General features: G+C 40.1%; 1 protein-coding gene and 1 long non-coding RNA gene across 3 annotated transcripts; one reads left to right on the forward strand and one right to left on the reverse strand.

The window, feature by feature from the left end:
- Nucleotides 1–606: 606 nt before the first annotated feature.
- On the reverse strand, nt 607–22,806 carry LOC122999459 (lysophospholipid acyltransferase 2-like). The gene is made up of 13 exons (XM_044376401.1): nt 22,587–22,806; nt 11,052–11,197; nt 9,333–9,410; nt 7,995–8,090; nt 7,661–7,716; nt 7,319–7,373; nt 5,878–6,061; nt 5,599–5,791; nt 5,288–5,391; nt 5,129–5,193; nt 4,417–4,549; nt 3,843–3,994; nt 607–2,892 (listed from the first exon to the last, which is right to left on the reverse strand). The coding sequence occupies exons 1-13, from the start codon at nt 22,674–22,676 to the stop codon at nt 2,721–2,723; spliced, it is 1,524 nt and encodes a 507-aa protein (XP_044232336.1). The 5' UTR covers nt 22,677–22,806; the 3' UTR covers nt 607–2,720.
- Nucleotides 8,097–13,254, forward strand: LOC122999499. 2 transcript variants are annotated; one of them, XR_006407740.1, is made up of 3 exons: nt 8,097–9,374; nt 11,061–11,265; nt 13,076–13,254. It is a non-coding gene; the product is annotated as an uncharacterized LOC122999499 (long non-coding RNA). The 2 variants fall into 2 exon arrangements; XR_006407739.1 differs by having other exon boundaries at nt 11,064–11,265.
- Nucleotides 22,807–22,835: the final 29 nt, after the last annotated feature.

Consider the following 22,835-nt stretch of genomic DNA (forward strand, 5'->3'; position numbering starts at 1 on the left):
CACCACACCAAAGTAAAAGTCCAAAGCTTCATCCCAACTCTATATTATATCAACAGGAAGCCAAAGATGCGACTTTTACTCACAAAATATAACAATTAAAATAAGCTGTATCATTATTGATTAAACTATCCATCACTATATAAGAATACAACGCTCCACCTTGACCACAAGTTGAGTAAATATAAGTACATTGTGCTGATAAAACTTCTCTTTCACTCTTCACTTTAAGTAAAAATAACTAAATCAGTGTTTTTTAATAGTTTTACTTAAGAAAAAGGAGTATTTCTTCTACCACTGCTAATACCGACATTCCCAGTAAGAGGAAGAGTGAAAATAAAGCGAGACAGAGTTTGCCTGCAGCCCCTAATCACTAAATCCTTCCCTGGGGAGTGTTCAGAGTGTTCCTTCCACCGTCTGACCATGACCTCAGTCAGGGCCAGCAGTCCCAACCCATCATCTAAAAACAGTTTGGGCTGAACCACGTGTCCCCTTCCTGAGCTGTCAGACCATCATAACCCCTCCCATACCCATGTTTTAGCTCTGGTGACCACAGAAGCAGCAGCCCTGTCGAAGCATCAACAGCCACAGAAAAACACACACGTGATGTCGAGTGTCAAAAACAAATCAAGGTTTAATCACATAATTTACAAAAAAAACAAATACATTGTCCATATCAAACCTACACATATGTGGCTGGTTCAGTGCGAGAACATTAAATGTTGTGTGTCATCTCAAACAATCAACCTCTGTAATTATCAGCACTGTCACATCCTAACCAGGTCGCATGAAATTTCAAGAAACAAACACAATGTTAAAAATACAAATATGGAATTTCACACAGGAAGATGTGTTTTTCTTGTTTAGTGAAGGAGACACGACTACAAACATGAAGTAGCTTTTGGTGGAAAGTAATACTGGATCCCAACAGTTTTATGTCCTTTTTTCCCCACACTAATTTCCTTCAAGATGTGTGGGACGAATCAGGACGTCAGAAAGAGACAAAAGTAGAGTTGAACTGAACTTAGGCTACATAACCCGACATAACCATGCAATGTTGGTTCTAGTATGGCATAAAGTGTCATGTTTAAAGACATTACTAAAGAACGATGGTGCAGATTTTTATTTTTAGTTGCTAAAGAGAATTTAGCCAAATGAAACTGTTTGCTGCTGAATTGAACCAATGTGAATCGACTGGGTTCTGCACTGAGCTGTTAGCTAACCTGTATCTCTTTTAGCTAAACTGAACCATTTGCTAACTTGAACCAACTAGTTTATCTTCTACTCTGAGTTGTTAGCTAACCCTAAACCAAGGTTTATTATCTAAGCGGAACCCTTAGCTAACCTAAGCCAACTGTTTTACCTTCAACAATAAACTGCCAGCTAACCTGACACAAACTATTCTACCTGCTAAACTCAACCAAACGGATTTAGCTTTCTCACTGAGCTGTTAGCTAACCCAAACAGTAAAGCTGCTAAACTGAACCAATCGCTGTATCAACTGTTTTTGCTGCTTAACTGCCCTGTTAGCTAACCTGACCTGAACAGTTTTGTTTGTCTCGTTTAGCTTCTAAACTAAACCTGAACCAAGCTATGTAACCATGCAATGAGACACAGGTGAAAATGTCAGGTTGACTTCCTGCTGTTGATCTGAGCAGTTTTTCAGTTCACATCATGGAATTTGAATTTAAGAGTTTGAGTTAATTTCCTAAAGTCTTGCTAAATATTTTCCCTTTCTTCAAGATGAATCTTCACACATCTTACATCAAAAACCACACATCTGTTGGAATTACATAAATCACATAAATAACAACTGGACAAAGACTGACATCTACAAATGTAAACACAACGCCCTCACAACGTTCTTTTTCTTGTAAAAAAACAAAACAAAAAACAACTAAGGCGACTGAGTGGAGTTATCATTGGCACTTTCCCAGAATATGAATACTGTGGTGGTGTGGTTTCATAGCCAATACTTAAATATAACACGATGACTGTCAGTCCGTGAAATTAGACAGTCTGGGAGGAATGTGGAGGAGAAAACATCATTAATCTTCTTCTGCTTCTTTGTTTCATTCATTAACTCCTTAGTTTTTTTAATGCACTAACTCACTGGCCTGCTCATTCACCTCACACTTCCACCTCATCATTCTGTCATTTCATAGACTGCACTTTTCTTTACTCTGCTTTCATGCACTCGTTTATTCATCCATTCGGTCGATTCCCCCAATTCATCCCTTCATTCATTCATTTCTGCACATGGACAGGCAGCAGTCAGCAGCTTTCTGACCAGAAAGAAAAATCAAGTCAGTTTAACACTACACAGGTGAACACGGCAGCTCAGGGCAGTTTGTATTGTTCCACATACAGCTGCTTCATCCATATAAAGTTACAGTATATATGTATTTATATATCAGCCATCATCACCGAGCCGTCAGACGTTATCACCCAGATATGTTCACTTGTGTTGGTTTTCAGAGTCAAAATGCCGTCCTGGCAGTCGCACCTCCTCGCAAAGAATCAGTTTAGTGAGAAAACACTTCATCAGGTAAGACACCATCCATTCATTGTCCCATGAATCCAGATAATAATTTAACTTGGTGTCATGGCGATCGCACACCGCAGACAGGAGGAAGGTCTCTTTGATATGGTTCACCTCCTTTTCTTTCTATACAAGTTGATGGTAAAACAATGTTGAAAGAGTCTGTCCTCTGTCCTCCGCCTCATGTGGTTTTCTCCTTTTGGCTGCATTTGCTGTCTGTAGCCTCCAGATGGCGCTGGACTGGGTGTTGGAGAAGGTTCTTCTGCTGGTCTTTGAGGCGGAGATGTCTCGGTTTGACCGGCAACGCCACAGCCAGCAGAACACAGCCGATATGGAGGCTGAAGTACCAGGACCTGCAGAGAAAAGAGGTGCCGATGAGGAGAGATGTTAGCGGTGAGGAAAGGTTCCCATGTTTACAACTGCCAATCCTTCTCACTATCAAATACCTCTAAATGAAGAGTCAAAGTGTAATTTTGACACACTGAATGAATATTTACCCAACTTTATAGTTGGTGATGTGTTGGTAAAATGACCTAAACAGCACTGAATTAGGGTTCCGTTCCCTTAATGATGGACTTAAGTGAGGCCGGGAGCCATGTTTGTTTGCATTCCAGACATTAATGTATTGTTTTACCTCCAATTCTTCTGTGATTATTACCTCTAGGGTGTTGATTTGAAAAGCAGCAGTTAAGTTTGTCCGTTGAGTTTGTGTTCGTTGAGTTTAACTCAACGGACACAAAGCTAAATCTAACTGATACAAGGATAAACCTGACTGAGTTAACCTGAATTGACCCTTATCCAACACAAAGTGAAAGAGTTAATCCTGACAGACAAAGTTAAACTGGAATTAAACCTGAGTAGTGCAAAGTCAAACCTGACTGACACAAAGTTATCCTGAGTTAACACACTAGACTAATACAAGGATAAATCTAGGTTAAACCTGACTGAAACCTGACTGAAGCAATGTTAAAGTGCAGTTAAACCTGAAAATAAGTTAAACCTGAATTAGCCCTTATCCAGCACAAAGTTAAACCAGACTTAATCCTGACAGACAAAGTTAAACCTGACAAGCACAAAGTTAAACCCAAGTTAAACCTGACTGATTAGGGCACAGCGTTAACCAGTACTGAACTTTTTCACAATCAGAAGATCATAATTACCACTGTATGAACAAACGAGGCATAAAAACAGAAATATCAAACATTCACTGTGGTTTAACATCAACTGGTGAGATTGACTTAATTCTGCTAGTTAAAATGTGATTACAGACATTTATCTCCTCGTCTGTCTCTATTGCACTGACCTGTAAAACTTAAGTGACGGACCGACGGACAGCAGGACGAAAGGCACCACAGTGTAGCAGATGGCGATCTGAGTTGCCGCCCACGTGATGACATCATAGACCTGTTTGTGGGACGGCGACTGCAGGAAGTGCGGCCGAACGTTGTGTCTGACCTAAAAGAGTTTATTCACATTTACATCTGTATAACATTTAAACATTTACATTCCTGAAGACATTAGCATGAAACCCACTGTGTTAGCAGTAAGCATGCGTTAACTGTTAGCATGGAGCATGCTACGGTGTTAGCACAGAGCCAATAATCACTTATTAGACTGTTATGCTAATGTGTTAGCATGTAGCACTGCAGTAAGTAATCCAAGAGGGACACAGTTGATTGATGCTCTTGTCAGCTAAAAGTTAAAAGTTATCAAGTTGATAAGCTAACAGCTAACAGTTTGTCAGCAGGTTAATCAACTAACAGTTAGTTATCAGGATAAAAAGCTAACAGCTAACAGTTAGTCAGCATGTTTATCAGCTAACAGCTAACAGTTATCAGGTTCATAAGCTAACAGCTAACAGTTAGCAGCTAGCTCACCGCTCTAGCAGCCAGTGTGATGACGATGCCAGTGAGGAAGGTGAGGTAGTATCCTGGATAGGCTCCGTGCCACATGGCCGACAGGATGAAAGTGGCTGCTGTCGGGTGGTAAGGGCACCGCTCATAACACACCCTGTCAACCAGAGGTCAGAGGTCACACGCACAAACACAAAGCTTATATTTCTGTTTCAAAAACTGTTCAACTGATCCTGAACAAAAATCACAGAGTCTGATGATGTCCGGCGCTTCATTATTGTGTAATCTTGTGGTGTGAGTGTGCAGGTAAATATCAGATAATCTGTGATGACTTTGGTTCTATAAACTGTAACCTGAGCAAATCCTCCACCTGTGCAGGTGATCTGTTACAGGTAACCAGCAGGTGGCAGCAGTCTGCAGTGTACATAATCACATGTTCACGAGCAGTCAATCAAATACGAATCTACCTTAATAGTCATCTCCAAAATCTGACCTAGTAATACTCAGTGTGAAAAAGTTCAACTTATTTGGGTTATTGGTAATAAAACTGGATGTGTTGGTTTGTTGGTAGTTTATATTTACTCATATTTATTTTACTCATTAAACAGACAAGTAAGTAAACCAGCTCTGTCTCTGTAAACCTGCAGCGTTAATATTGAATATTTTCTTGACTTTCATCGTTATCTCTGATCACTGAGACAGTAAAGTTAGACAGTAAAAGCAGAAGTCTTCAGACCTTTTGAGCCAGTGTGCCGTCTGAATGTTCCAGTTGTCGAGGAAAACCTTGAAGCTGGTGGCAAACTGAAAGAAAACAGAGAAGTTTGATGATCTGACAGCCTGCAGAGCTGCGAAGCATCGATAACACCAGTTAACGGTTTGTGGTGGTGGTCCTGACCTCGATATTGAGGATCCTCAGGTTGGAGATGAGGTCCCAGCGAGGAGAGCCGTCGCTGTCGTAGCCGTTGAAGCCGAAGCCGGCGGCGTTGTTGATGGCGTCAGCTGGAGTCAGAGAAGTACAGAGGAGGACGTGTGGTGAAATAAAACAATAATAATAAACTTGAATTTAAATAGTACCTTTTAAAACAGTGTTACAACAAGAAAAACAAAATGAAAACAAATCAGCACCATAATTACATACAATTGTTGAAAATATAACTAAAGACAGTAAAAAAAGAGACAAACTGGATGGAGGATGCAGACACCCACCAAGTGTCCAGACGAAGTAATACTTGGGTCTGGTGGTCAGCATGGACAGGTACAGGTAGACTGCCTGAGCGTAGAACGGCGTGTTGGCGATGAAGTCATCGTCGATGTTTCGCTCCACGGGGAAAACCTTACACACCGACAGAAAGACCAGCAGGCAGAAGAAGGAGGTGGCCACTTTACGCACCACCTCCATCTGAGGACACAACAATAAGAGATACGACACGATGAGTCGCCGTGTTTGATCGTTTCTAACCGGTTAGTCCTGGTCATGTGACCTACGTTCGGCGAGGGTTCGCTCTGCCTCAGCTTGCCATTGACCTTCCTGTCGGCCTCCTGGTCTCTATGGCGACGGGGATCTCCCTCGATGAAGGCGATGTAGTCGTTGTAGGAGCAGGTGGGTCCGGCCAGGATCCCCATGAAGTTACAGTTGTAGCTGAAGTACTCGAGCAGACTGGGCATCCTCCTGCACACAGACACTGGAGCAGTTTACTGGGAGGACTGGTACCAGTATGAACTTCTGCTTTATACTAGAAACAAGTCCAAACTGTGATCATATAAACCCTAAACCTTTCATATTCAGGTGGAGTGAGCTGGAATCTTTAACTTCAAGAGTTAACAAACTGAATTGAAGGTGAAAACGATGCTTGTGATGATTAATTAGTTTACACACTTAATGTAAGGTTTATTTGAGCAGCTAATCCACTAGTTTTAAAAATTACACAAATAATGAAACATTAAAGTGATACTCCAGTAACAAAGTTTTTGATCTCACAAAATGCAGAATATAAAAGGAATGGTGTAAATCTGTGCAGCAGAGGTGGACGTGTCCTGACTTTTAGACCCTTTTATGACTTAAACTCTAAAACACTGGATCCTACATTTCCCATAATGCATCCTAACCCTAACCAAGGTAGACAGCCACGTGTTTGAACCAAGCGGCAACCTCCGGGGCTGAAAAATGAAGCTAATGTGGAAGTGCCAAAAAACTGCAGTTCCTCGAATGACCACTTGAGGCTCCAAAAGCGAGTCAATCCCCATAGACCTCCATGTTAAAATACTCAACTTTACAGCAGAAATAAACATGTTTACAGTCTGGTACAAACAACGGTTTTGGTCTCTTTTTTTATAACTCACTCATATAAATTTTATTAAGCCGTAAAGTTCTGCATAATGAAGGACATGGCTGCTTTGAGTGACAGGTCCGCCAGCCGCTAGGTGGCTTGTTTCAGCCTCTTTGCCCATTTTTGATTGGCTGGGAGTTAGGCAGAGTCACGCACTGCCAAGATGGCGACGGCCGGAGCGGCTCGCTTTGAGCTTCAAAACCGCTCTTCAGAAACCAACGGGTGTCGTCACGGTAACTACGTCCATATTTATATACTGTCTATGATTTAAACTCCAGGAGTTGGACATCTGCTGTCTTCAACCTCAAGCTCAGATTTATTATTTTCGGTGGGAGTGACCCTTTAAATTGTGAGACTTAAAGCAGTTTGTTTACACAAAAACAATTTCTGTAATTTCTGCTGAGCAGCAGCCTCTACGGCTACAAGTAGCAGCTACAGGGTGCCTACATTTCCCAAGATTCCTTTCAGTTGATTGAGGCAAACTGACTGTTACCTGCTACCTGTATGTATAGTAAGTCTGCAAGCCCCTTTTAAACTAGCTCTAACCTCAGTTAGCATTCCTGAACTACATTTCCCATGAGCCACACAGTAAAACAAACCTTATCGCCAAAATCTTCTGTCCTGGTGTCAGATGTTCCTCTTTTCGTGCCATTCCTGTCCAGAAAAAAGACAAACTGAATAAAAACTGCTAAAATACTATAAAATGTTTTTAGCCAATAAGCTAACCTGTCATCCATGCTGCAGTCAGCTGGTTTATTTGACAGTAGAGTTAATCTGGAGCTGCTTCTAATCTTTGTGCTAAACTAGGCTAACATTTTCTTCTTGGATTTCACTCATTTGGCAGTTTAATGTTCTGGTAGGTGTCACTTTTTCCCTAAACGACACCTAAAGGAACCAAACTTCATGAGTTGGATTATCTGATTATTTCAGGGTTTTCTTACCGTCGTGGATTTCAAACGCCAGGCTGGTGATCTTCTGTGTGATCACCATCATGGGTCTGAAGAGAGAGCAGAGGAGCAGGAAACAGATCAAACATAAACATTATTATATGTATGATTTGATAATATTTTATCAGCACATTATAATATATATGATAATGTGTTGAAACGTGTTAATAATGTTTTAATAACATGTAAATAGATAACATGTTAATATGTAGACAGTGTTTATAATGTGTTAATAATGTGTAAATAAAGTGTTAATAGCATGTTGTAACATTTAATAACGTATTAATAACGTATTAATAACGTGATAATAACATTGCTGCAGTCTCACCCGGTGAAGTCGGCGGAGTACATGCCGTAGTCGAAGACGTAGACTCGAGTGATCTGACACAGACTCAGGTAGCTGAGCGCCACCAGCAGGCAGTATCTGAAACACACAGGTCAGCTGATCATTCACCTGTTAGCAGGTGACAGTAATGAGTCATGATTGGTTTCATGATAACAATAAAAAGAAAAGTGCTGCTAGTGTCCACTGCTGTTGCTGCTGCTGCTTCACATTAAAAGACACGGGAGGGCTTTTATTGTGAAGAGGCCTCAGAGGGAGATGAACCGGCGGTGTTGCCGCCTTGCTCACTAACGTCTCCATTTATTATTTATTCTGCAGACAGTCTGATCTGTGTGACCTCTGATTAATGAAGGCAGAGGAGCTACTGGTCTGCAGTTACATCACTGCCTCAGTATCAGCGTCGCTCACACAGACCAGCAGAGAACACGAGACGCTTCGATATCTCCACGACAACACACAGTCTCTGAGATGTCACTGAGCCAGACTGATGTCTGAGTGTCGTCTCTCAGCATCATCAACTGTAGCTCTGCTTTTTCCTTCTACTGATTGTGCTGTTTTGTCCCAGACACCGTCGGTTCTGTGTCCATACAAAACAAACAAAAACAACACCAACATCTCGGCCTGTTTGAACCGATATGACGACAGGAACAAAGAGCCCGTTAAAGCTCATCAGATGAGCTGCTGTTCTCTTTCACTGTTTTACACCTGATTTGTTCACATTTTATCAAACAGTCTCCATTAAAAGTCTGCTGAATGTTCTCAGTTCAACAAGATGTTCTGTTGGTCACCTGTCTGTTTATCTCATTTCTATTGACCTCTGCACATGTACAGGTATTTTGTTTATATTTTATTTATTTGTATGTTTATGCATTTATTTATTATTTATTTGTTTTTATTTATGGTTATTGTAGCCTTGTTGTTCCTATAAGGATTTGTATCATATGACCTCATGCGGTATCGTTGCTTCACCTTCAGCTCTGGTGATCAGCTGCATCACTGTGTTTATTAGTGTTTCTATTCATTCATGTCAAACCTTAAAGAACAGAACTCTTCATCCTCCTCCTCCTCCTCCTCCTCCTCCTCCTCATCAGAGGTAATAAAAAGCTTCCATCAGCTGTCTGTTTTGTCTTTAATGGATGTGTCTGCAGTCAGAGGCTTCTCGTTATCTCTGGACTGATTAATGACTTCTTCTTCTTCTTCTTCTTCTTCCTCTGGGAGTTTTAATGTTGCAGAGGATCCGTCTGAGCACATCGGATCCATCTGGTCAGACTGGTTTTATCTGATCTGTCTCACGGAAACACATGAACCAGTGATCCTACTTACTTGTGCATGTGTTCGACTCCGGTCAGGATCATGATGCCGTAGGTGAGTCCACTCTGAACCAGGAAGTGAAGCGCGTACCTGCAAAAACACAGGAAGCAAAGAAATTCACCTCCAAGCACAAAGAAGAACAGACACAATTCTTTTATTATTATTACTTTCTATAATACAAGTCTGGTGTTATTCTATATATTTGTTCTGACTTCTCTCTCTGTGTCAAACTCATTACTTCCTGAAGACATTTCAAGACGTAAATCTTAAAAAAAAAAACCAGCTCACAGATATATAGTTTCATTAGTAAACTACAGGAACATCAGGGTCCAAACACCCGACACAACATTTAATATAAATTAGCTTAATTTCTGCTGGTTTCAATAATAACTGTTTATAATATTTAGTCTGGAGTGGATTTTAAAGTATAAATTTGGGGTTATTTTATATATATTTTCATTTTATTCTTGCTCTTTGGTTCCTACTGAAATTCTTTAAAAAAGACAAACATATAGTTTAAAATGTTCAGTAATCTCTTAAAACAGCTGATCTCTGTAGTATGTTAACAAACAGGATTAAACCTTTTAACCAAAGAGTGTTTTTCTTGTTTTTAATCTCCGTCATGCAGCCACATGTTATATTATATATTATCAGAAATGCCACCTGTTTGCATGTGAATAATACTTCCAGCCATATTTAGTGAGCTGCAACACTTAGTCAATTAATCGATTAGTTGATCAAAAGAAAATTAGTCAGCAACTGTTTTGATAATAATAATAATAATTGTTCTTGTCATTTTTTTAAAGCAAAAATTCCAAATGTTTGCTGGTTGCAGCTTCTCAGATGTGAGAATTTGAAGTTTTTCTGGACAGTGAAATGAAAACTTTTAGATTTTGAACCGTTGTTCAAACAAAACAAGACGTCAGCTGGAGCCTTTAGAGGTTATAATATAGTTATACGGGTCATTTTCACCATTTTCTGACATTTTAAAGACGATGACTCTAAATATTCTGCAGATTAACCGATAATCAAGTTCTGATGTCACGTTTTGTTTGTTTACATGATGGTGAATCTGCTTCCTGTTTCCACACAGACGCGGATGTATCAACATGTTGCCCAATGAGATATTTTACACAATCATTTTTACTTTTCTCATTAAAGTATTTAAAAATCATCAGCTGTATTTATATATATTTTTTCACAGTTTATTTATATTTTGAACATATGCAAAAATAAGTTAACACAAAACAGCTTGAAAATAAAAAAATACACATAAAAAGTAGAAAAAGACATAAAAGAAACAAGCGATTTAAATTAAGAACCTATAAGAATGTATATAATAAGAAAAACAAATATTTCTATTATAAATATTATCATATATAATAATAGTGTCATATTTCTCTGATCGGTTAACATGAAATAATTCATATTAATATGAAATTCATCCATTTAATTAAAGTATTATTTCTAAAGCCTCATGTTAAATCTAAAACCTGTATCTGATCTGTATTTATGATAAATTACAGTAAAACTGTTTGAGGTCATTACAAAGTTTGTCCACCAGAGGGCGTCGACACGTTTGTTTTACACTGTAAAATACCACAAAACAAAAGAACGTCACTTAAGATTCCTTATAAAAAATATTTAAGCTAAAAAAAATGAATATCAGGCAATAAAAAGTGTTTTCTAAGTGTACTGATGCTGGTTTCTGCCTCGTTAATCACATCTTACCATCCGAAGCAGAAGAGAGCGAAGTAGAGTCCCAGCAGAGTCGCCACCACGTGTCTGATGAAGGGACTGGTTTTACTGGGATGGAGGAAGAGACGAAACCAGAAGGCCGACAGCAGAGCACAGAGCTGACAGACCACAAAGTTCACCTGCACACAGAGACACACACCTGGAGATTAATTAATGCAAGCAGCTGAGATCATGTTTAAGAGTCCAGGTGAGTCTCAGTCTGAGCTTCTTCATCACCTCCCTGCTGTTTCGGTCTCTGACGTCTCTGCCGGCTAAAATTAGAGCTTCAGAAGATATTTATAGTCAGAGAGCTCCGACCTGCCGTCCGTTAGACGGATGACTTCAGACAAAAGTGTCCCTGGTAAAAAATATCCAGAGTCCAGAGGTGACGGAGAGGAAAAGAACCTGAAAATCTGCTTTTTAAACTTGTTCATGAGCTGCAGTTTGACCAGATAACAAATCAAACTCTCCATATATCTACTACATACGGCTGAAAATCTACCTGGAAACAACATTTTTACAGCAGTCACAGTTTAAATGTTGAAAGTTGACTGAATTATTTTAAATCTTGTTTTCAACATTGACATACCAACAGTTAACCATCATCATCATCATCTCAACATGCTAACGGCTAACTTTCCCGCTAAAATATCTCTAATTAAAAGAGGACTTAGGACACTATTTTTTGGAAGATGCAGAACTTTATTTTAAATAAAGCTTTTCTTTGCTGTGAGGGATGTTACTTGTTTGGTTTTAGATGAAAAAGAAAACAAAATAATTTATATATGATGAAGAAATCATCTTGTTTTTGGTTGTAACTAGCAGAACGTTGAGAACTCACAGCTGATTGTACAGGTTGTAATATTTAACAAAGATCTGTTGGGGAACAAGTAAAGGAGGCATGTCAACGTTCTTTGGTAAAGTCCTGGTATGTAGCTCCTGCTAGCTTAGCGATACGACTGGCTAATGTAAATATATGGAGGCCGGGAGGTGTCATGGAGAAAAAAGAAACCTAATAACAGTTTGATTATGAGTCAGTGAATTTATGCTCTCGATTGAATATCACATGAAATATTGTGCCTCCTCTCGTAGAAGGCAACGAGTTTTTATGAGCTAGAAAATACATTTAAGGGATTGCAAAGTAAACACAAGGTTTGCCAAATTTTTAAGTATATCGACATATCGCAGTCCAAGATCAAATGAAGACGAGACGGAATGAAGGCGATAAGTTATACTAAGTATTAACTTGATTAATTTGGTATTAAAATGTGTCCACAATACTGTTTTTTGGTAGCAGACATTTGAATCAAGTACTATTGTCTCACTGCTGAATCTGCAGATTATTTTCTTGACTAATCCGTTAATCAGTTCGTCTATAAAATGTCAGAAAATAGTGAAAATGTCTGTTCTCATTTCCCAGAGTCAAAGACGTTTTTGGACTTTTTCTCTAATCTTTGATTTTTGCTGAAATATTGGATCATTTGAACATTTATTGAAATGAAAGCATGTGAGAAGTTTAGAGGGAAAAATCACTATTTGGTGGAGCTGTTAACAACTCATAGACATGTGAAATGTGACCCCGACTACACACTGCTTTTTGTAAGACGTCAAAAGCCAAAAAGGTTGGAAACCACTGGTTTCATCTTTAACAATGTGTTGTATTTTAAAAGCTTGTTATATTATCCATTGTGTCAAATCTTCATCTGAAAAGTAACTAAAGCTGTCAAATAAATGTAGTGGAGTAGAAAGTACAATATTTCCCTCTGAAATGTAGAAAGTAGCATCACATGGAAATACTCAAGTAAAGTACAAGTACCTCAAACTGTACTTAAATATAGTAGTTGACTAAATGTACTCAGTTACTTTCCAACACTGACTAATTGATTAATTAACTAATTGTTGCAGCTCTCCTCATCACAGAACTGTTTTATTAACTCAGCTGCAGTGATGATGAAGAAGCACCACAGTAATTATTCTTCTTATCGGTGAGTCCAGTGACCTGTTTTCATTTCCTGCAGCAGAGGTCACTGAGTTCACAGCAGCAGATTAACAGCGAAGAGAAGACGACCTTCGCTGTGATGAAGACTCACTCTGCTGCTTCGCTGAGACCAGAACAGAAGGATCCTCGTTAAATCAACGTCCTCATAGCAGTTTATTACCACACAGTGTTTCTTCTTATTAAACTCCATTAATCATGTTTTCTCACTTCTGTTCTCTGTTTTATTATTTGACACCATGACAGGTGGATATTTGATGATTAACAGCTGATTGCTAATAGATTTTATTTATTAGGGACCGAGCCCAAAAGGCAGAGGACTACTGTAAAACAATAGGGTCCTCTGCCTAAGGGTGAGGCCCCTACTGTTTTTCGTGTGTTTGTTTCTTTCTTTCTTTCTTTATTATTATGCCACTTAAACCCTAAATAAAAAAACTCACCAAATTTGGCACGCACATCAGGTCTGGTGAAAAATTTGATAAAATGTAAAAATTAACCCCCAAAGTGCCAAAATGTGCTCTCTAGCGCCACCTATGTAACTAAAATGGCCACCACGGCCCATAGGAATGTCGTAGAGAGATCAAACCAAAACTCAATTATTCGTCTCATCAAGACCTACAAATCATACACTGACACCCCTGACCTAAATCCGACAGGAAGTCCGCAATTAGCCTTTCAAAATAAGACTTTGCCCCAATTTTGGACCCCGAACAAACGCTACCTCCTCCGAGGGCGTTAATGGTATCAGCTTCAAACTTTAATAGGTGACTTATGACACTATGCTGAAAAAAAGTTGTTAAAAACTTTGTAATAACTCGAACAGTTTGGATTTTATAAGCCCTGAAAGTTGCAGTGCGACATCACACCTTACAATGTAAAACAATGGGGAGGCATGAACTTTGTGTCAAACAGAGGCTTCTGATGTCTAAACTATAAGTCTGACCACTTTCAAACCTGTATCAATGGATTCGCCACAGAATTTCCTATTAAAATATGATTTTTAATGTAAGATTTGGCCAAAGTCATGGGATTTATGAGGAGATTTCACAAGAAGCGTACTCTAAAATCCTCCTCTCCAACTGCTCCTGGTGATGTCACTCCCTCAGTGCTGAGAAAAATTCAGCAATATACACTCATTATAAAATCACAGGAGGAGCAAGAAAAGACTTTAAAACTCACACTCTAATATCTCAAAAACAATAAAAGACAGAAAACACATGTAAATTCAAGATTTGTAGGACAAAGTCTTGTGACTCATTTAAAGTTTTTTCAGTTTTATATCACTGTAAAATAAGTTTTTAGACTGAATAATCACTTTGATCTTAAATTAAAGATATTAAATTATCTTTACTAAAGTCCCCCTATTAATCATTAATAATCAGTTTATAAAGAGTTAATAACTGGTTTATAACTCACTATAACGCAGCAGATATAAGAGTTTATTCATCTATTTTCTGCTGTATAAACATAATAAATGACAATATATTTAAACACAGCTGTGATGATATTAAATATGTCTTCATATGAGTTATAATAAATACTGAACATGAATAAAGACTTAAATCTGGTTATTCTGATGTTGGTTCTAAAGAGCAGATATAAAAAAAACAATCTGTAATTTAGTGAGAGAACTACAACTCAAATACTACAGAGTGTTTATCAGCTGATCGTCTCTCTAAACGTAAAGCTACCATAAATCCTGACAGTCTTAAACATCATCTGTGTTTCTGTCCTAACTTATAAAATACTGGTGAACCTGCATGAAACATTGAGTCTGATCCAGTGTTTCTCCTCCTATGTGACTATATTAATAAGTGACTTCCTGTCTGGCTGCTACAGTCTCAGTCTGCTGATGGATGTTAATGGATCAATGTGTTTGTTATTGTAACTGGAGATTTTATATGAACCATCAGACACACTGACGTCCAGCTGTTGTTGCTGTGATATTGTGATAATTCGATGTGTGACAGATGTTCAGTGTTTTTCTTTTCTTCGTCTGTGTTGAGCTGAACAGTTTTATCCTCTAAATTCTCTTTTTTTCTTCTGTTTCTTTTATTAAGTGGAAAAAATAATAATGAATTAATATATTTTGGGAAAAACAAAAACAAAAACTTATATCATATATGTGCTCATATGGATTTATAAAACATTTATTAACTGTTTATATACTCTTTAAAATTTAATCTAATTAACAGATTTTATGACATTTTACTCAACAATTCATTGATAATAGATGTTTGTTGTGTTGCAGACTGTTTGTTGTGTTGCAGACTGTTTGTTGTGTTGCAGCTGAGCCTCAGAGGACTGTTTGCTGTGTTGCAGACTGTTTGTTGTGTTGCAGACTGTTTGTTGTGTTGCAGCTGAGCCTCAGAGGACTGTTTGCTGTGTTGCAGACTGTTTGTTGTGTTGCAGGCTGTTTGTTGTGTTGCAGCTGAGCCTCAGAGGACTGTTTGCTGTGTTGTAACATCTGATCCGGCTGTAAAGTGAAACAGGCGACGCTTGTTGATGTGTTTCTCATTAATAATGGACGTCCTGTAAACTGAGCGTTTACAGTCAGACACTCTGCTGCCGTTTCCTCCGTCTGCTCCCTGAAGCATCGACGCTCATCGTTAAGTAACAGACGAGACGTCAGAGTTAATTAGTTAATTAAGAGCTGAGCTGATCGGTGAACGATGAGTCCAAAATATGACCAAAGTGTCACTTATTGACCTGAACTAACCTGTCAGGAGTCTCATCATCACAGTAAAAAAGATCATTAATGACAGAAACACTAAATGGATTTTTGATCACAGTGAACTGAAAAGTTTTACACGTTTCTGTGGAAATTAAAATGTTGAGAAAGATACAATTATAAGTTCACTTAACGTCTTAAAGATCCTCTGCAGGTTGTTTTAAGGTTGGTTGGATGGATTATTATAACAATTATATTTTAAAATAAATCTTAAAATGACATCTCCTCCTTCTCCTGTAAAGTCCATACGTGATGCAGCTAAAAACCTTTAACATATAAAATACAGCTCACATCTCTACAACATGAACTGTATCTGCTCTCTGACTCTCTCTGCTGGTCAGAGGCTGAACTGCGTCTCACTGAGGCGACGCGTTAATCCAACATGTTAATCAGCAGCCTGATGGTTATTTTCATGATGTCGACGTCTTTTAATGTTTTGTTTTGTCCGACTGACAAACAGCGAATCCTCACATTACAGAACCGACATTTTTAATAAATGATTGAATTGATTAATAGATGATCAAAACTGTTATCAGTTTATTTTCTGGATGTTGACTCATCGATTACTCGACTGATGTTTTAGTTTTAGTTGTTTATCTTTTGGAATCAAATCATCTAAACAAACTGAATGATTACAAGACTCACTGATAGTGAAACCACCAGCAGAGTCTGCTGTCACCAGTACACCCAGTAAACACCAGTAAACCCAGTAAACACCAGTAAACACTAGTAAACACACGTAAACCCAGTTAACACCAGTAAACACACCAGTTAACACCAGTAAACACACCAGTTAACACCAGTAAACCCAGTTAACACCAGTAAACACACCAGTAAACACCAGTAAACCCAGTTAACACCAGTAAACACCAGTAAACCCAGTTAACACCAGTAAACACACCAGTAAACACCAGTAAACACACGTAAACCCAGTAAACACACCAGTTAACACCAGTTTACACCAGTAAACCCAGCTAACACCAATAAACACACCAGTTAACACCAGTAAACCCAGTTAACACCAGTAAACACACCAGTAAACACCAGTAAACACACGTAAACCCAGTAAACACACCAGTAAACACCAGTAAACACACCAGTAAACACCAGTAAACACACGTAAACCCAGTAAACACACCAGTTAACACCAGTAAACCCAGCTAACACCAATAAACACACCAGTAAACCCAGTTAACACCAGTAAACACACCAGTAAACACCAGTAAACACACGTACACCCAGTAAACACACCAGTAAACACCAGTAAACACACCAGTAAACACACGTAAACCCAGTAAACACACCAGTTAACACCAGTAAACACACCAGTAAACACACGTACACCCAGTAAACACACCAGTTAACACCAGTAAACACACCAGTAAACACCAGTAAACACACGTACACCCAGTTAACACCAGTAAACACCAGTAAACACACCAGTTAACACCAGTAAACACACGTACACCCAGTTAACACCAGTAAACACCAGTAAACACACCAGTAAACACACGTAAACCCAGTAAACACACCAGTTAACACCAGTAAACACACCAGTAAACACACGTACACCCAGTAAACACACCAGTTAACACCAGTAAACACACCAGTAAACACCAGTAAACACACGTACACCCAGTTAACACCAGTAAACACCAGTAAACACACCAGTAAACACACGTAAACCCAGTAAACACACCAGTTAACACCAGTAAACACACCAGTAAACACACGTAAACCCAGTAAACACACCAGTTAACACCAGTAAACACACCAGTAAACACCAGTAAACACACGTACACCCAGTAAACACACCAGTAAACACCAGTAAACACACGTAAACCCAGTAAACACACCAGTTAACACCAGTAAACCCAGCTAACACCAATAAACACACCAGTAAACACTAGTAAACCCAGTTAACACCAGTAAACACACCAGTAAACACCAATAAACACACCAGTAAACACCAATAAACACACCAGTAAACACACCAGTAAACACCAGTAAACACACCAGTAAACCCAGTAAGCCTCTGCTCTTGTGATCTACTCGCTCTGCAGTTGTGGAGTAAACGATGTGATGATGTCATCTGATCCAGGAGGCCGGCCTGGCTGACAGCCAATCACAGCGCAGGACGTCTACCTGTTACACAGCTGGCAGAACAGCTGATGAAGCTGATGGTGATGAAGAGTTTCAGCTGTTTACAGTCTTCTTACTGGATATTAAAACTACTGAGGCTGAAGTCAGAACATCTGGATACTGAAATGTGACGACATTTATAATTATGGTAAAACATGTGATTGATATCGATCCGCTCAGGAGCTGCTGGAGGTTCGTTTCCAGTTCAGTGTTCAGCTGTGACTCCGGCAGCAGTTTTCTCCTGATCAGGTGATGTGATACATGTTCCTGTTGATGGTTTCACACTATGTCAAAGATCTACAGGCACCGAGAGACAAACACGGATGTCAACAAAACAGGATTTAAAATACTAAAATACTACCAGCTCGTAAATGTTTCATGAGGAAGGAAAAGCTTCATCAAACGCTGATGGTGAGAAACTCTGAACGTAAACAGAAACTTTTCTTTGTTAATAATAAAACTCCATGTTGACGTCACGTTTACAGGTTTGTTTTTAATCACATGTTCAGTTTGGCAGAATAAAGCAGAGTGGAACATCTCTGATGATTTAACAGCAGATCAGATGGAACCAGACGGAGTGAATGGGGGTTGTGCGTTTCGGCCGCAGCTGTTTTGGCCGCTGCGGCGCCGCACCGGACTGCGGCCGTAAAGTTGAGCCAGAGTCAACTTTTGGAGAAACTCAACCTGACGTCACTGCCGGCTGAAGGCTGCGGTGGCCGATCACAGCTGGAGATCAGACTGGTCTGAGTAGTAAACTCTGCCGTGAGGGAGCACAAAGACGCTACTGGGATGAGCGGAGGACGTTTATCTTCATATGATGAAGTTAAAAATAAAGTCAGACTTTGCTGTCGGCTTCTCGACTCGTTTTAAGAAAAGACGAGAGAAATAGAGCGAGAGAGCGCAGCTGTGGTCGAGCGAGCTAGAGAGTGAATGAAGAGAGGGAGCGCTGGTAACGAGAAAGCCGGTGAATCGGATCAATAAAATGTTATTTTCTGATTGTTTCACAGCGGTTACAAATAAACACGCCCACACCCCCCCCCACACACACACCTCCGCTCAACCCTGCAGCTGAACGTCGCACCGCCTGATTTGGTCTGAATACGGCCTTAATGATGACGAACATGAATCATGTAACTTAAAAAACATCAGATCTGTGTGGAGCGAGGATGAGGAGACTGTAACCTTCCTCACATCTCGTGTGTGTAAACGACCACCGAGACACATCATGATCTGATCAGTCAAACCGCTTCCTGAGGAGGTCTGAGACACATGTGACCACATCTCCTTTGTGTACTGATGCGTCGCCGACAAGAACGTAACAGGAAAACACGTCAGTCAGTGCAGGACGTGGTGGTTGTTATGGTGACAGCACGTCAACGCAAAATGACTTTGTCCTGCCGACATCAACAAGCTGGATCAGTCTGAACATGAACATTAGTTCCTGAAACATATCAGACTGACGTAATAACTGTTTGTGGGGCTCGTTGACCGTCTGGTGGACGTGATGTAGGAACACATCTGATCAGCTGGAGACGCCTGATAGACACCGGTGTGAACACATGGATGTATAAAGAGAACTGGATACAGCGTCGGAGGCCCCGTTCATTCCTATGAAAGTTGCTCAGTGGCGCATGACGCAAAAAAAAAAAAAAAAATCGACTTCTGGGTATGAAAGTAACTGGATCCTCTGCATTGTGCGGCCCATAGAGCGAGCGCACTTGTGGCTTTCACTGGCCGAGTCGGCTACTTCCGGTTTAGCCCTCCGGCTAACTTGAACGGGGATGAAACAATTCACGGATCAAACGAACGGATCAAATTCTGGTAGTGAGACGAGTCATTTCGCTCAGATTTACGGACGTCTCTTTCACAATGCAAGTCTACGGGAAAAAGTCTTTTTGGGCCCAACAGTGTCATGTGACGTTGTAATTACGCGGTTTGGCCACTATGTCAAATTTGCTTCAAAGCCTGGCGCTGTTCCTGTATCCATTTCTCTTTATACATCCATGATGAAGCCGAAAAAGTTCGACTTCTGCGTATAAAATTACCGGGATCTTCAGGGTTCATCGGGCTCATAGAGCGAGCGCAGTAGTGGCTACTTCCTGTTAGCCCTCCGGCTAACATGAACGGGGATAAAACAATTCAATCGTGCAGCTCTTTTAGACTTTCGGACCGAACGGATCAGATCCTGGTAGTGAGACGAGTCATTTTGGGGGTTGGGATAGTCAAAAAAAATTATCCGCTGATTTACAGACATCTCTTTCACAATATAAGTTTATGGGAAAAAGTCTTTTTGGGCCCAGTAGTGTCACGTGACGTTGTAATTACGCGGTTTGGCCGCTATATCAGATTGGCCTCACAGCCCGGCGCTGCTCCTGGGGGGTTTGTGTGAACAGTGATGTGTCTCAGCCTTCCACTCGTGTTCTGCTTTAAAAGGCACCGACTGGAGAATTAGCGCCACCTGCTGTTTATCTGCTGATATTCACACAACAACAGCAGCAGCGGAAGGAAACAAACATTCAGGACATTTTCTACTGATGATTTCCTGGAAATTTGCCTAATTTTTTTTTCTACATTTGGATGAAACTTGTTAGAGTCAGTTCAGTGACTTTATGACTATTTCTCTATTCGTGCTACGACATTTAGCATTTTCTATGATGCTTTAATCATCACTTCAGGCGACAGTAGCAGCTTCACTCTCAGAACAAGCCTGCTGTCTGCTGACCTGTTAATCCAACACACCTGAGACTGAGTCCAGTCGTTTTTTTTCGTCACTTTAAACCTTCCTGATGTTGTTTTGTATTCTCAACAGTCTTCCTGTAATTAGTTTTATCAGTTACAGATATATTAGACTCTCTGTGTTACATCCTGCTGAACAGCCTTCATGGTTCTGTTAACTCTGAGTTTCACGTGAAAGACGCAGAGTTATTAATTGATGAGCAACATCATCAGAACTACGAGTGAGATACTTCATGATGCTGACATGTAAACAATTTAATTTCCAGATGTTTAAAGTCTTCAGTGTAGAGTCGGTACTTTATGCTTCTTTGTCTCGACATGAACAGATTATTCTGATTATGTGATGCACATAAAAAAAGAGGAAGTTCATGTCTGAGTAGCAGGATTTAATAACGGATCAATCGTTCTCTGGTTGCAGCTTCTCAGATGTGATGATTTGCTGTTTTTCTTCATCATATTTGACAGTGAACTGAGGATCTTAAAGTTTTGAGCTGCGTATGAAGTAGAGCTGGAACTATTAGTTAATTAATCAATTAGTCAATCAACAGGAACTTATAAATCAGAAACTATTTTGATAATTGAATCATCGTTTTTCTCATTTTTTTAGTAAGTAAAGTTGATTTAATATAGCAGCTTTCACAGAGCAGGAGCAGAATTATTATAGAAGTAAGATCATGAAATAGTAGAACATAAGAAACAAACAATAAAACATAAACAACAACAGAAAAACACACAAAATACAAACACTGGACACTACGAGGGGAGACGAAGGACGGTTTGAATAAACAACCGTCAACAGAGACGACAGATGTTACACATCTGGTTTACTGGTCAGGAGACCTCAGTGATCTGCTGCTGACGTGAGGAAGCATCAGGAGGTCAGAGCTGCCACGACTCTACATGTGAAAACAAGAACCTTAAACCTGATGGAAGCCAATGTAAAGATGATCATATGAGTGTGATGTGAGTCAACAGCTGCGTTTTTAAAGGAAAATGACAAAAAAAAATGCTGATTTAAGGGAAACAAATGTGAGAATCTTACATGACTGTAAATTCAATATTTCGGGGTTTGTTGGATAAAATACGACACCTGAAGACGTCACGTTGGACTCCAGGATGATGTGACGGATACTTTTCACCTTCTTCTGATGTTTTATTGTCCAAACAGATTAATAACAGATTAATCGATCAATAAAAAATGATCATTTGTTGCAGCCCTTCATCAAGACGTCTTCATCAGCTCTACAGTTCTTCAATTAAATGATTCATCAAGAAAATAATCAGCATTAATCAATAATATAAATAATTGTTAGTTGCAGTTTTAATGATGTGATTCTACTGGAAGTTGTTGGTAGTTTATATTCAGTAAATATGAAACATTCTGCTTTATGAGTACTTTAACTTTTAGTGAATTTTGCTGATGCTGCGTTTGTACTTTAAGTTATATTTGAATGCAGTACTTATATTTGTGGAGAGTATTATTATATACTTTTACTTGCAGGGTTTGCAGACAGACACCAGCTGATCCGGAAGCTCAGAGGAAACATAAAGGATGCTGTGAAACATGAAGACTGCATGATTTCATGTTTTCATCATCACATGTGAAACAAACAGTTGAGCTCCAGACTGTCACTCACGCTGCATCCCATCAAACAAACAACCGACGCTCCACCGACCGGATCTGCTTCATGTGTGTCTGCAGACCGGAGGCCTCCATCCATTTTGAACAAACCCGACGTTCATTCAGCGGTCTGATCCGCCCGGTGTGTTCGTCACACGGCCGCTTTTTGTTGCACTCGTGTCGGTTTAACGCCGTTTATCTGCAGCCGGTCTCCGCCCCGGAGCTCCGGAGCTCCGGAGCGGCCGCGGCGGGGTTCCGGGGGGTTCCGGGGCTCGGCCCCTCCGGTGTCCCGGTGGGTCTTACCTGGTCCAGAGGCAGGTTGGTGATCTCGCTGACCGGCTGCAGGAGGCTGGAGCCGGTGCAGGCCGCGGATCGGCTCTCTTCAGCGGCCATGGCTCCGTGTCTGCGGCCGTGTCTGCTGCTTCTGTGTCCGGCTGCAGCGGCTCAGAGGCGGCGGCGGAGGCTCCGTGATCCGCCGGCAGTCTGTCTGTCTGTCTGTGTCCTCCTGATGCTCCTTCCTCCTCCTCCTCCTCCTCCTCTTCCTCCTCCTCC

This window comes from Thunnus albacares, chromosome 16 (assembly GCF_914725855.1).
Source record: "Thunnus albacares chromosome 16, fThuAlb1.1, whole genome shotgun sequence".
Lineage (NCBI taxonomy): Eukaryota > Metazoa > Chordata > Actinopteri > Scombriformes > Scombridae > Thunnus > Thunnus albacares.